Source organism: Calidris pugnax, unplaced genomic scaffold (genome assembly GCF_001431845.1).
Source record: "Calidris pugnax isolate Ruff unplaced genomic scaffold, ASM143184v1 scaffold70, whole genome shotgun sequence".
NCBI lineage: Eukaryota > Metazoa > Chordata > Aves > Charadriiformes > Scolopacidae > Calidris > Calidris pugnax.
In genome coordinates this window covers 12383749-12397877 of record NW_015090862.1, presented here as the reverse complement: position 1 = coordinate 12397877, position 14129 = coordinate 12383749, and the positions used below count along the sequence as shown (strand labels likewise).

The following is a 14129-nucleotide window of genomic DNA, read 5'->3' as shown; positions in this document are numbered from 1 at the left end:
AATATCCCAGTGGCCTTCTAGCTTTTGCTGGAATCCTGACATATTTGTTGAGGAGCAAAAAGCCTAAATTTGGGATTTGCTGAATCCTCCCATCTTTACATCAAGCTTGACCTGTTGCTGTTCTAGTTTAGGATTTCTGAAATAGTTGCCAGCTGCCCTCAAATCATGAAGGTCAAACACCACAGTATTTTGACTGCTGGCTGCTTCTAGAGGAAACTAGAGCAACACAGCACTTGTTACCTTGAGGAAAATTGCTCATTAAGAATGTTCACGAAGAAGTGCCCATGCCCTGCTGAAATGCTCGGCCAGAAGCCTGCTGTTTGACTGAAGTAAGCGCAAACCCTGGTGCTTGGTCTGCTCCTGAGCAGGCCAAAACCTGAGTCCATGGAAAGCCACCTCTGAATTTGTCATGTCCCTGCATCAGCATGGATTTAAGGATCCATGGCAGCCTTGCTAAAAGCAAAGGACGAAGCTGCTTTGGAGATCCCCTGGCAGTTTGCCACTTTTGAACCTAAGCAGGGGTAAGGTAATGATGTGCACCTTTCTTACATACTAAAGTCAAGGCCAGAGTTGTTAGATTCTTCTTTTTAAGCTGCTTTAGAAAGAAGAGTTTGGATTGTCAGATTAGCTGTTGGTATGATTTTTAAGCAAGTTAATTTTAGTCTTACTTTGGCACTCAGTCTGAACTAGGCATGAGCTAAGGTCCACAGGACTCATAAAAGAGATACATGAGCACATGTGTGAATCGGTGCTCTTAAAACCTCAGGGTTATTGAAAAGTCAGAAAGGGTAAGAAACTGAACTTAAAGTATACAGCTGAAGGGCGAAGTGGGAATCTAGGTATGTTTGAAGATGATGCTTGACTCTGTCCTTACTTTCAGGTTGCACCTGGGAATTCGGTGCCATGGTTAATTACATCAAGAAGACCTACCCTCAGACCCAACTGGTTGTCGTGGGCTTCAGCCTGGGTGGAAATATTGTGTGCAAATACTTGGGAGAGAACCAGGCCAACCAGGAGCGTGTCCTGTGCTGCGTGAGCGTGTGCCAGGGGTACAGTGCACTGAGGTAGGTCTAGAGGCTTCTGGTCTCCTCCGAGGGGTGTGAGAGGGGACAGATCTTTGGCAGGGTGCGTGTGGAAGGGCAAGGTGAAGAGCATGTTGCTTCTCTTGGCGTTGAACTGGTCTGACAGACTGCAGCGTGTGCCACCTTCCTGGAGGAGCAGCCAAAGCTTTGTTGATTTGGCAGCACAAATAAGCTTTCTGTCAACAATGCAAAGAAGTTTTCGGTACCTGGCCAGGTGCATGCTGGCAGCTTCTGGTCTGTGTGTGTGTGAGCTGGCCTAGCTCTGTCTCGTTACTGCAGCGTCCTAAGAGGAGGCATTCCCTGTGAAGTCCTGGTATAATTAACCAGGCAGGCTGGGCAGCATGACAAACTGCTGAGATGATGCCAGCTTTGCAAGCAATAGTTTACACTTTCTCATCGCTCTGAGAAGTATCCCTTGGTTTGTAGTAGATTTTCTGGCTTCAGTGCGTAGTTGCATCAGGTGGCTCTTAACTGGGGAGATTGGGAAGAGATGGACAGCTCATACATTCATACAGTCCGTGGTATTCATACACTCCCTGCTTAGTGTGTGTCACTGAAACAGTGCTGTGGGCTGATGAGGAGATGGAGAAGCACTTGTGACCACGCTGTACAGTTTGGAAGGTGAGGAGGAGAAGGCTTAGCCCTAATGTCTACCTAAAATGCTAACCTGGGGTTCCCCACCTAGATGTCAAGGCAGTCGTGCTTCACACGAACTGTAACAGCTCCATCTAGTGCTAACACTTCCATTTACTGCTGGAGGATCTGGGTACAGCTCTGCCACTGGAAAATCAGTGGCTCGACTAATGTGCAGTAATTTCCCATGTATGCACAGTTAATGAAGATTAAAACAGTGAACTGGCTAAGCTGTTGCTTTTACTTTTTATTGTCTGTACCTATAGGCAACTATTAAGGTGTAGGGCTCAAAAGGGGCTGTTGAGGCTAGGGTATTTGGGTCAAGATCCTTTGGGCAGATAAAAAATGAAGCTGTGGCAGCCCTGTGAAGGGTTTGCTATGGAATTTGCCCTCCCAGCCTGGTCAAGGTAAGTGGAACTCTTGATGTTGCTGATGCTCTGCTATATAGAGACCAATTTGATATTCAGTAGTCTGAATTCACCTTTTATGAGTTAAGCTCTTAAAGGTGAAATACAGGAGCTTTTCTGGAAGCATTAAGATGTGACTGAAAGCTTGATATGCATGTCAGTAATATTCCAGGATACCTAATCTCTTTTGAGATCAAATGTGACTAATCTACTGCAAGGTCCCCATGAGTTCACACCCTTAAAATCTGAACAGATGCTTTCAGGAAGGGTTTTTCTCTTTTGTTTCAAGCAAAATGTGCTTAGTTGTCTTAAGGTTCTGGCATGGAGCACAGAGCATGCTTTTGAAGCCAGCTCCTCAATTGCAGCCATCAGAAAGGGTTTGCAAGGATCACATCTGGCTGCCGTCCACTTGGTTCATCTTCTGGAATTATGCAATATTGTATTTCTGGTCTCCAAAACCATGTTGTGAGTAATGCTGTTCCCTAAGCCGATTTCTGTAGTAGTATGTCATGATGTGCTGGTAGAATAGCAGGGCAAGGACAACCGTGTTTAACAATACTCCACTTGGATGTTTGTGTGGAAAAATAGCAGCTGCTTGTCCGAGTTCAATGCAGGTCTTCAGCGGGTTGTGTGGATTCCTGAGCTCTGGACTCCACCTGCTGGGTAAACATCTACTAGCAAATCTCCAAGCCCAAAACATCTGCTGTGTGTTACTGGGCGATCAGCAGGAAGGCTTTTCAGATCTTGTCTCCCTACCTAATATCTACTTCTGCTGTAAACACTAATTAGCTGAAGAGCTTTGGGAAAGCAACATCAGTAAATATCTACTAAGCAAAAGACAGGAGGGGGAGGGCCTTGTGGCCAGGGTATAAAAGCATGAGAGAGGAGGTATAAAGCACCTCCATGTGGAATGGTTAAGCCTTAGCCTTCCTGGGTTTGGTCTGGTAGGATGAAATAACTGGCCTCATCCCTCTGGGCTACATGAAAGTGGATTACTGTGGGAGACATGAGCGGTTAGTTTATAAATCCACTTTCTTTTTGTATTAGCTTGTACAGCCTTTATCTCTAAATAGGGAGTAAAGGAAAAGTGGTGGTGAGCAAGGTGAACCAGGGATCTGAAATATGAAAGCCTTTCTAGAGCATTAAGCGTGAGTCCCATAGCTGGGTGTAATAAAGTAGCAGCAATACCAGGATCTACCGAAAGAATACGAGACTCAGTTTAATGAATTAACAAAGACTCTGGGGAATGTGTTCCCTGAGGCTAAAGGGGGACACAGCTCCTTATTCCTTAATCTCTGCCTGCACAGGCTTGATTCTGCTTCTTGATCTTGTGGAATGCATCTTCACCATAGCTACAGGCTGTGGGGAGACACCTCAGCTTTGAAACTTGTGCAGTCCTCAGAATGCTGGAAGCTGCCTTTTTTTCAGTGTTTGCAGCTCTTCTTATTAGGAGTGTTACTGTACAGCACAGGAACTGCAGGAAAACGTAGTAGCTTTAACTTCAGCTTGTAGTAACTTAATAGGTTTGCTTGGAAAATGTTTTGTCAAGACAGATATGTGTATCTTTGTCTTCATTCCCTGGCATAAACATGGTAGGTAATCTGGCTAGACAAAAAAGTGTTTTTTTTTTATCTTTGTCTTCATTCCCTGGCATAAACATGGTAGGTAATCTGGCTAGACAAAAAAAAGGTGTTTTTTTTTAAAAAAAATTCATACTCCAGCTTGGCTTACTATAAGAAAACATGGCTTGCTTTTGCTCTGGTGGGGGGCTTGCGGGTTGTGGCTTGGGAGGTCATGCTAAATATGCTGTAGTTCTCATGGTATGTTAATGTTTAAATGGTAGGAGTACTTCGGGTAGCTGAAACTGCTCCCAGCATTCTTGTGTTGCTCAGTAAATGATAGTGTGTTTCCTCAGTAACAGCAAACCCTGCTAAGAGTAAAGCTATAACCTGCCCATGACCCTGCATAGCAAAGGAGTGCTGGTATCTGGCTGAGCTCACAGAAGTCTGGGTAACTTTAATTCTGTTTTAACAACAGATAAGCTGTGAAGTGCTATTCTGCTTTGAGAATAGGTAAAGACTTCAAGTCAGATGCCACTTGCAGCTGCAACTAGTATTTATTCCTGTAGTTCCTGCCAATGAAGCTAAAACAATAATAGTGTCTGTACATATTGCAAACATCTGCGCAAATTATTTCCTCTGCAGAGCTATATACACAAATAGACAACACTTCGTTCAGCAACAGGTTTTAGCCCTTTCCTTGGTAGTCCCATTAGGTAAATTACATTCAACTTAAGCAAAGGGAAACTAAAATCCTCTTGTCAGTGTTGCAGATCCTGATTGATGGCTCTTATTCTCTGATCAAAACTGCTAATTGCATTGTGCAAAATGAGACTAGAGATGTGGTTTTGATACTAACAAACTTCATCAAAGTGAAGTCATTTCCTGGAAAAGATTAAGCTGCAGTGGGGAAGGCCTGGACACTTGTTAATACAGCCTCTAGGCTGCTGTAAGATGTTACAGTGTATTAATCTGGCCTTTCAAGAACCCCATTAACAGCTCTGATTGTTCTGCGCTGTTTTGTTTGTTTTTTTTTTTCTAGGGCACAGGAAACCTTCATGCAGTGGGATCATTGTAGAAGATTTTATAACTTCCTCATGGCAGACAACATGAAGAAGATCATCCTTTCTCACAGGTACTGCAATACATCACTTAGACTGACAGTATTGATGGGGTCAATTGCAATATTGGATGTGTCTTCTCAGTCCCTTAAAATAGGATTCCTGAAAGATTATGCACCAGTTCCTTGCTCGGTGGTCTTTAGATGAACAGAGAAGGGGAGCCCTTGTCAATCTCATTCATACCATGCAAAATATACAAATAAGTTCTGGTCATCTTGTTAGAAGAAAGCAGGCTTTGTCTTTTTGCCTTCCGAGGAAACAATGAATAAACAAGATGTGCACATGAAAACATTGCAATTACACTTCAAAGTGGAGTATTTTGCATCTGTTTCACTTCTAGCCAAAGAATTCCCTATTCAAGGAGCCTCTTGTTCTGCCACCTACCTGAGGTAGGACTAATCTTCAAGATCTGCTGTATGGGGCTGCTGTTTATCAGATAAGCAAATAGTCAAACTGTAGCTCTGGCTTCTAGCTGCTCCTCTAGAATAGAGCATGTAGCCAGCAAAAATACTTAGTGCTACTCTTCCTGGAGTGCAAGTGTACTTGTAGGATCCCTGTGCTTCAGTTCTGATCAGTGGCTCTCGCATAGCAAAGGAGTGTGTGTGTTAAACAGGTGACATGCTCAGTGTTGTTTCCTCCATCAAAAGGTTCTCTAGGTACTTCTTTCTAGGGAATAAGTGTGTAAGTATCTCATCTGTGTATATTTGAAGTTGCCTGACTCGAGGGGGGAAAAAGAGGGGGGGAAAAATATCTAAGAACCCATTCCATTAAGAGCATGTGTCACTTGCAGACTGACTTTTGGTTCATTGTTTATACTCCTGTGTAGTATGAAACTCTTGTAGAAGGAGTAGAAGGAATTAGGGCAGCTGATGCGTAGGATGATCCACATAATTCATTCCAGATTGACAAATATTTAGACACCTTGACCAAATTTAACATGTGAAGTTAGGTAAACCCCCATTAAAAGGTACTTAAATTCATAGCCCAGAGAAAGCCAGGGCTGGCTTGAAGGCAAGTCTGTTAAGTAAACTTTCTTTCTATCATCACTTGTGCTTTAAGGCAACTCCCCCAAATCAAACCTAACCTCCTTTCTCTGCCCTGCAGCTGCCTCTGAAAGGAAATAAAAAAGCCCTTTCCAACTTGTGGGTTTTGTTCCATTTGTTAGGGGAGTGGTTTCTTCTGGTAAAGAAACACATCCTCTCCTGAGGGCAATAACTAATTATGACAAGTGTCCATAGTAAATAGCTTTCTGCAGAGGTAATGCCCCAAGTAATTTCTGCTGTGTGAGCTAACCTAATATCTGTGCTGGGGAGACTTTAGGACCAGATGGTGAAGGAGATGCTGTGCCCCAGACTGCTAGTGGTCTCGCCCAAACCACCCACGGGTTTGGTCTGAAGCCAGAGGACCCTCCCTCTAAGATGCAGCCTCTGGTCCAAATATTGTTAGTGATGTCTGTTCTGGGAAGATTCTTTTTAGAGGCCCCTCACGCAGTTTTTCACTATAACAGGAAAACATTTATTTTTTTTTCTATCAAGAGGCTGCTAGGGTTTCTGTTATGCCTTGCTGCAGTGGGAGGTGGACAAATAGGCTGTGCTTGTTCCCAAGAAAGCCTCAAGTATGGCTCAACTATTCCCAGGAAAGCCCACTTCTAGTCTTATCTCGTCAGACTGGGTAAACTCAGTTGTCCTTGAACAGGTCATGGCTTTGCTGTCCTTGTTATGTTATTTGGATGTTTTTCTTGATGTTACTTTTTCAGGCAAGTTCTTTTTGGAGATAACATGAAGAAGCCACAAAACCTGTCAGATGCTGACCTGAGCAAACTCTATACAGCAACGTCCCTTATGCAGATTGATGATAATGTTATGAGGTATGATCTCTGATCCTCTATAGAACCAAAAGTACCCTCTCTTTCAGGTGTTGCTCTTGCATGCTCCTTCCTCTGGTTCTGGAAATCTACTGAAATAGTGCCCACAACCACAAATTCTTCCTTACCTTATTAAATAAAACTCAAAAAAAAAAAAAAAAACTACTATTGACAGTCACAGCTTCTGTAAAATCATCCAGGAGGCATTTATTTATCAGCAACATCTGAACTTGCAGCCTTCAATAATGTAGGAAGAGGCCAACTGCAAGCTCTAGTGAGAAACAGTGCAGAATGTGGAAAGCAGCTCAGAACTGCCCATGAACATCCTTAGCATGAACAATTCAGGAACATCTTGAATTGGGGAATCAAAGTTCTCCTCAAAAAACACTACTGCCTTCTCAATAAATGTTAGGGTTGGCTGAGATAATACAACTTTTTTAACTTGTCATACTAACACCTAAATTAAGCTCTCTGCTTTATTCAGTGGTAGCTTGTTACTGCCTGTGTTCTTGAAAACAGCATAGCACTTTCTTCAGTGGCAATGTTCATATCATGGCATGTTCTGTATCAGGCACTGACACCTTTCCAAAATGAAGCTGTAAACTGTCAGCTGTACAGCTATGACACTTTTGGCAGGCAGGGAGTATCACTGGCTGCTTCTTAAAAGCCATTGCTAGGGAAATCTCCCTGCTTGTCCATCATCTTTGAAGCCTTCCTAGTTTGGGCCAACAGCTATGTTGTCTCTTAAAATAATAAAAGTCACTTGAGTACAGGTTTACTGAGTTCTTGGTATGGGATGGAGTGCTAAGGTTTTGGCAAAGAACTGGAACCACAGTGAATTCTGCATGGCTTTTAAACAGCCTTTGTGCAATGTGTTTGAGGTTTGTTAACTGTGGCAGGTTTGTATCTTAAAAGACTTTCAGGTAAATATGAACAAAATCATAACTTTTTCTTCTTCCATAAGTAAAATTAGTTAAGTGAACTGGGATACTTTAAAAGAAGTGCCCTGAAGGCTGCTAAACTTCAACATGTGTGTTTAACTTGCTCACAATGTTTGAGTAAGCACAGAAAGCATAAAGGGCTGTGCTGCCAAAGGTGAGTTTTGTGGAGAGACTGGGCAGGGGAAAAAAAGCATTGTCCATGAAAATTGAGGCATCTTTCCTATCTCTGCATCTACGTCCTTGAAAGTAAGAGTCTCATTGGTACTGGAAGCAGATGATGGCAATGACAGTCTTCTCTTTTTCAGGAAGTTCCATGGCTATAATTCCCTGAAGGAATACTATGAAGAAGAAAGCTGCCTGCATTACTTGCACAGGGTAAGCTCTTGCAATAGAGACTGCTCTTATACCCTCAATTTCCTGCTGGAGAGAAAATGCTCCGTGTTTTCTGTTTTCGATACCTAGACACAACTGCCTTAACTGGGATTTTCAGAAATAAACAGGCAAAGTACATTAGAGTGGGATTTCAGTTCTTTCTACCTGTAATACTAGGGCTCAATGCTCTGGGCTCTTAAGAGCTTGTAGCTCTGACAGGCAGTAGCACCTAAGTGATCTTGATAAATCCACACATTCAGCTGAGCTGTTCTGAGTGCATGAGGATAAGGTGGAAAACAAGTGGTTGCATAAACCCTGCAGTTTCAAGGAAGAAAGGCTTGCTAGGTGCTGTGGAAGACACTCAGGATGCTATCTGGCAAGCAGATGCTGAGCAGACCAAAGTTGTGCAAAAGTGGAACTGGAAGATTAATTCCTACTTGATCTACTCATCAAGAGGGTGTAGACGTTCCAAGGGAGTTTCCTGGACTTAAACCAAGGTGTCCCTAATAGAGCTGGCATTAGCTGCCTCATGTGCAAAGCAATGCGGAGCAAGAAAGGGTGTAGCTGTTTGAATTCTGAGAATGGGGAAGATCTGTGACTCAGTCTGTATTTGCTCTGATGCACCCCTGCCCCTTTCAAAACAATTGAGTCAAAAGAAAATAAAAAAAATAAATCAAGTACTGCAGAGTACTTAATTGGTGAAAAGCCACCAGTCTTAATTTTTGATTCTTTCTGCTTTTTTGATGCTGCTTTAGGTACATGGCAAATCTGAAATAAGATGTCTTGAGTTAAGCTAAAATGCTTTTACAATTGGTAGGCTGAAATTCAAATACAGACTCTACTGGTTTTTTCGTTGTGTTTTTTTTTTACCTTTTCTGCTATGTTTCTTGATGCAGATCTATGTTCCTCTTCTCCTGGTTAATGCTGCTGATGACCCTCTTGTGCATGAGAGTCTTCTGTCAATTCCAAGAGCTCTTTCAGGTATGTTGAAGCGGTCTCCTCCAGCTGTGCATATTTGTGTACCTGCAGCTTCCTTATCCCATCATGATCCATGACTTCAAAGCAGCTTGACTTGTCTCCTCACATCTGTAGCCCTGTGGGAGGTGGAATAAGCCTCTTTAAATCACCAGTTGCTACAACTAACAAGGGTTAACCTTGAGCAGGAAAAACTTGAGTCCTTTCAGGCACCTTCTGCTGTTTTGGCCTGTGTTGATAGCCAGCAGGGTACATTTAGGTTACATCCTTGAATGAAAAAATGCTTCTTCCTGTTTTTGTTCCTCACTGGGATTTAGTAGAAAGGTGGGCTATTCTAGTGATAGTCTGATCAAGTACAGATGAACAGCCCCCTTTGCTGATGGAAAGGGTGGGGGGCACATGCATGGCTGTGTTGTTTGGTACTGGGCTACAAAAGGAGTTCTGCAAGCTGGCTGTCTTCAGCCAAGGAAAAAAAGTAAGGCAAATTACCTTTAGAAGCTCAGAAGAGGGAGCTGGCTGCTGCTTCATCACACACATACTGGGTGCACAGGGAGGGAAGCAGGGCTCGTTCTTCTGGTTAGGAGCTGTGAGCAGAGAATTTATCCACAGCTGCTTCCAGACAGAAGCAAGCACAGGGATTTTCTCACTATGCATGTCACAAGGTGGCTGATGGACTGTCAGAGCTTAGTGCAGCTCCATATGATGCTAATAGTCCTAGTTCCAGTGTATTTGAATTAAAGATGCCCATTCATTAAAGAATGAGCATTATTATGGCAATACAGATATTACTATAGGAGCTCAGTCAGCAGCATTTCTTGGGCAACAAGCTTGTACTTCTGGAGTTATGTGCTTTGGACTTCAAAGTAGCCTTGGAGTTCAGATGCTTTGTTGAGGGTTGAGTTGATTATTGCAACTTAAAATGGTTTCATTCTCAGCTCCAAGATGTTAACCTCCTGGAATTTTCTGCCTCCTTTTGTTTTACAGAGAAGAGGGAAAATGTCATGCATGTGCTGCCGCTTCATGGAGGCCACCTGGGATTTTTTGAGGGGTCTGTACTATTCCCAGAACCTCTTACCTGGATGGATAAGCTGGTGGTACAGTACGCCAACGCCATCTGCCAGTGGGAGAAGACAAAGTCTCAGTGCTCGGACACAGAGCAGGCTGTATCTGGCCAGGAGTAATTGACCCAAAGACTCTGGATCATTTCAATATATCTCCCCCTTTGGGAACATCTTGTTCTCTCACCTGCTGCTTCAGGTTTCCATTCTCCTTGATATTCTATGGCTGGGTTTTGATCACAATATCTTCTTCCAAAGTTGGAATTAAAGCAGAGGTTAATATCTGGTTGGAGCAACTTTGCATATATAGTCTCTTGGGTTTGTAACGTACTGCTCTGCTTGAAGAATTAGGTTTCTGACTGTGACTTGTTATAAGGTTGAGCTAAAGACTGCTTGCCGAAGTTTCAAATGTCAAAAACTCTTCACCTGCTGGTCAAAAACTTGATCTGCAGCTTTTGTTTAGGTGTAGATGACAGGGTAAATATGATTCTCTCCTGTCCTGGTGCTGGGAAAATCCTGTACCAAGCCACAAGCCAGTGAGTGATTCAGTCTTATAAGTCACTAAAACGTGGCTTGGAAAAACAGATGGTTGACTGCGAGTGGAGTTCCAGCCTTGCACCGTCTCAAGGGAAGCCTTTTAGTTCCTAGGAATGCACTTACACAAGTGAATCAGTTTAAAAATACTTAACTTTTCCATGCTTCAGCTGTCTGTGGATTGGGGTGTCCTTGTGCTGGGGCTCCAAGTAGAGTAAAGCTGCAGGCTGGCAATATCAGTTAATGTTTCTGTGTGAACATGTTCTTGCACCAAGACCAGATCAGTCACCTTGTCATTTTTGCCTCTTTTTAAATGTAGTCATCTTTTTTTAGTACTGAATTTTTTTTTGTTTGTTTGACCCAGGGCTCTTTAAATCTGGCTCTGGTTTCCAAACAGAAACCAGTGATTAAGAATCTGCAGGATCTTTCTGTGAGCTCAATCTGTTTTTAAGAATATTTAATAGTGAATTATGTACTCTATTAGGGATTAATCTGTTGGGAGGGGGGGAAGGTATCTATTTAGATTTACTCCCCTTATGTTGGGTAAATCATACCAAAATTCTGCCCCTGAGCTTTCAAAGCATCCAATGGTTTTCAGACACATGACTTGCCTTATAGTTGATGGGGACCTGGATGTCTCTAGCCCTGTGCAACTAAATTGGTATCTTTGCATAGCTAACTATTTCCATATCTTGTGTAAACTCTGTAGGCTTACTGACCCCAGTAAGACACTGGGCTCTTCCTTGCTTGAATTCATTTTCCACACCCAGTGTCTTCCAGTTTTAATGTGCAAAGTGTGAAAGCTGTTTGCAGGAAAGATGCCTACTCACTTGTGCTTTTCCCTCAAGTGGCTGTTACAGTCTGTGCCAAGATGGTTAGTAAAGACTCCAGTCTCTTCCCTGGAAGGAAAGTTGTCCCATGACAATCCGGAGACAGAAAGTTAGTGGTCAAAAATCTTTTTTTACTGTTTGTTCTGTCAATATTGTAGTCTCACTAATCCATCCTTAGGACTTCTTTATTACAGTGTCAGTGAAGTTCTTTTCCTGTCATACTTTCCACATCAATTAGCACTTTATTGCTTCAGCCTTGGTCTGTGTTCCAGGCACTTTAGTTTATAGCTTAAGGGTGAAACAAGCTGCAAGACTTCAGTCTGGTAATAGAGGGGAACAAGCCTTCTGGACTGCCCTGTCCCTGAACTTCAGTAGGTTGGAGAGGTGAGTTTTTGTTTTAATAAAGCAATAATTAACTATTGTAGCAAAGGTGCATTATCATATCAGGAAATTCCTTTCATTTGCCTTAGGCCAGACACCTTGGCCTGTTACAATGAACTGTGGATATCTGCACATCCTCCTCTTCAGTAAATCCAGGTTTCCTTTTTTGCTTCAAGGTAAAGATGTGACCGAGTAAAGCTATAGCAAGACTTGGCCGTGCTTGTGGCTGTTCCTTAAGAACTATTTTAAGGCATCAGTTAGCAAGGATATTCTTAGCTGATGGAGATCTTGTCTCTGTGTTATCTTCTTATTCATGCTGCATCTGTATATCCCTAAAATCTGTCATAAGACATTTCAGATTTTTGCTTAAGTAACTGTTCATGTAATATTCATTGGATATGACTTAAATTATCTTCTCACCTCAACAGAAGTTGAGCGTAAACAACACTTGTACACATCAAATAGATACAGTATAAATTTAGGTGGGGGGGTATGGTTTTTATCTCCAGTGGGTTACAACTTGAGAAGTGTTTTGACTTTCATAGTATGCTGCAGCTGTAGCTTACACAGGTCATGGCTGGCTGCCCTGAGGAAACACAACTGCCCTTCCTGTGCTTCATGTGTCCTCCCTCAATCCACCTTTGCTGTGCTGAGATGAAGATCAGCTTCAGACAGCTCTAGAGGAACAGAAGTTACTCTTGGTACTGATACCACTCTTGACATGAAGGGCCCATCATATGACCCAACATGTGGATACCTGTGAAAGAAAGGTCAGTGTGTGTCCGTCATCCTTTGAGAGCAAAATATCTGCCTTCCTCAACTTGAGAGCCTTATCAAAAGCAGGGATGCTCTGCCCAGCTCCACAGGTGACTGAAGCTTTGCCTTTCTCCCCAGGATCCCAGACTGGCAGGAGGCTGAGAAATGGCTTGGTTCTCTCTGGGAAGGTTAATGTTGAGGCAAAGCAAGTGTTTTGCCCCTGCTTTTTGGCCAAGTCTTGCCAGTCCCTCTGAAAGCAGAGCTTTGTCCTGGGAAGCTGTTTCTTGAAAGAAAATTTTCTCCTTCCATGTTGTAAAGAAGATCATTCTTGATGGACCAGGCCTTCAAACAGTTTTTTCTGTTTCTGAGGTATGAGGAAGATACCTTCTTGTCAAGTGTACCTTTGTTTCAACCTGATTTCACTACAGCAGATGGCCAGTCAGTCAAAGACCCAGTTCTAAGCAAGTCTCCTAAAATGAGGTGGGCAATTCTCAAAGCAGCAGAGATATTTTTTTTTTAAGTTGGAGGGTATTTTTGAGGGATACTCCTTCCTGCCTCACAACCCAAGCTTTCATACTTCGGAAGTACTGATGCTGTGGACTTTCTGAAACTCTCAACTACAGAAGTCATATGGGTCTGTCTTGTTCTTTTGACCTGTTTTTGCACTTGCAGCTGTTCAAACCACTTGTGACTTGACCAACTAATTGTAGCCTCTTTGGGGAAGAATTTTTTGTCGTGGCCCGTTTCTGCAAGGTTTCCAGAGCCTGAGATTCAGCTTATTGAGCTTGTTGTAGGTGGAAGCAGTGGAGGGAAAAAGAACTGTTCTTTTCATCTTGCCCAATTTGATGCTGCTTTCAAAGAAAGGCTCATGGTGTCAGACTTGCAGCAGTAACTTAAAGATATCTTCAGAAAGTGGGAGAGGAGAAAGTTTCAGCTGCTGATACCTAGTGCCAGTACCCCAAGATGTGTGGGACTTTGTCCGATCCTAATCTGAAAATCTCTTCTCTCAAAATAAGGCAATACCAGTCTTGTGATGTGGGCAGCTGGTATTTATTTGCCCAGTGAACTCAACCTTAAATGCAATCTGAGTTTCTAAGTCCTAGAGGTGAAGTCATCTTTTTCATCACTTGTCAAGACACATGAGGCTGCTGAAGTGTGCACTTTTAAATCATTATGGTGTAGTCTGACAGTGCAGTTCAAGATCACAGCATGATGAGTCTGTTGTGTGCTCTGAGTTTCAAACTGGGTTTAGAAAAAGCACGAACAGAGCTCTTCCACAGGTAGTCTCGCAGTATACACACTTCTTTCTCCTCATTGGATGTAAGTAGCACTTGAACGTAAAGCCCAAGGACTCTCTCAATCAGATAGCAAGTTGCAGAACTGTAACTCCTTGATGGTTAGGCTGGTCCAACCATCACTTTTGTCAGTGTCTGGAGAGATCTGAAGATGGTAGGTGAGCAGCCAGGACTTGCTTTTACTGAACACAAGGAACTTGCAGCTTCCACTACATCAGATCTGCCAGCATTTTTAATGGTCCCTTGGTTAGCTTCTAAATTGAAGGTGTTTTCAGGTGGGTCTGGCAGTGTTGTAGTTGCAATGTAAAGAGAGACACTTTA

General features: G+C 42.9%; 1 protein-coding gene and 1 long non-coding RNA gene across 5 annotated transcripts in view; both read left to right on the top strand.

The window, feature by feature from the left end:
- Positions 1-10308, top strand: part of ABHD2 (abhydrolase domain containing 2) — a 34984-nt gene extending 24676 nt beyond the window's left edge. For all 4 annotated transcript variants that reach the window (XM_014944438.1, XM_014944440.1, XM_014944441.1 and 1 more), the window contains 6 exons: positions 881-1064; positions 4724-4816; positions 6559-6669; positions 7913-7982; positions 8876-8960; positions 9939-10308. In XM_014944438.1, the coding sequence (XP_014799924.1) occupies positions 881-1064; positions 4724-4816; positions 6559-6669; positions 7913-7982; positions 8876-8960; positions 9939-10135 (740 nt within the window). In that variant the 3' untranslated portion in view covers positions 10136-10308. The remainder of the gene's footprint in view (positions 1-880; positions 1065-4723; positions 4817-6558; positions 6670-7912; positions 7983-8875; positions 8961-9938) is intronic.
- On the top strand, positions 1072-3823 carry LOC106889444. The gene is made up of 2 exons (XR_001412329.1): positions 1072-3718; positions 3788-3823. It is a non-coding gene; the product is annotated as an uncharacterized LOC106889444 (long non-coding RNA).
- Positions 10309-14129: the final 3821 nt, after the last annotated feature.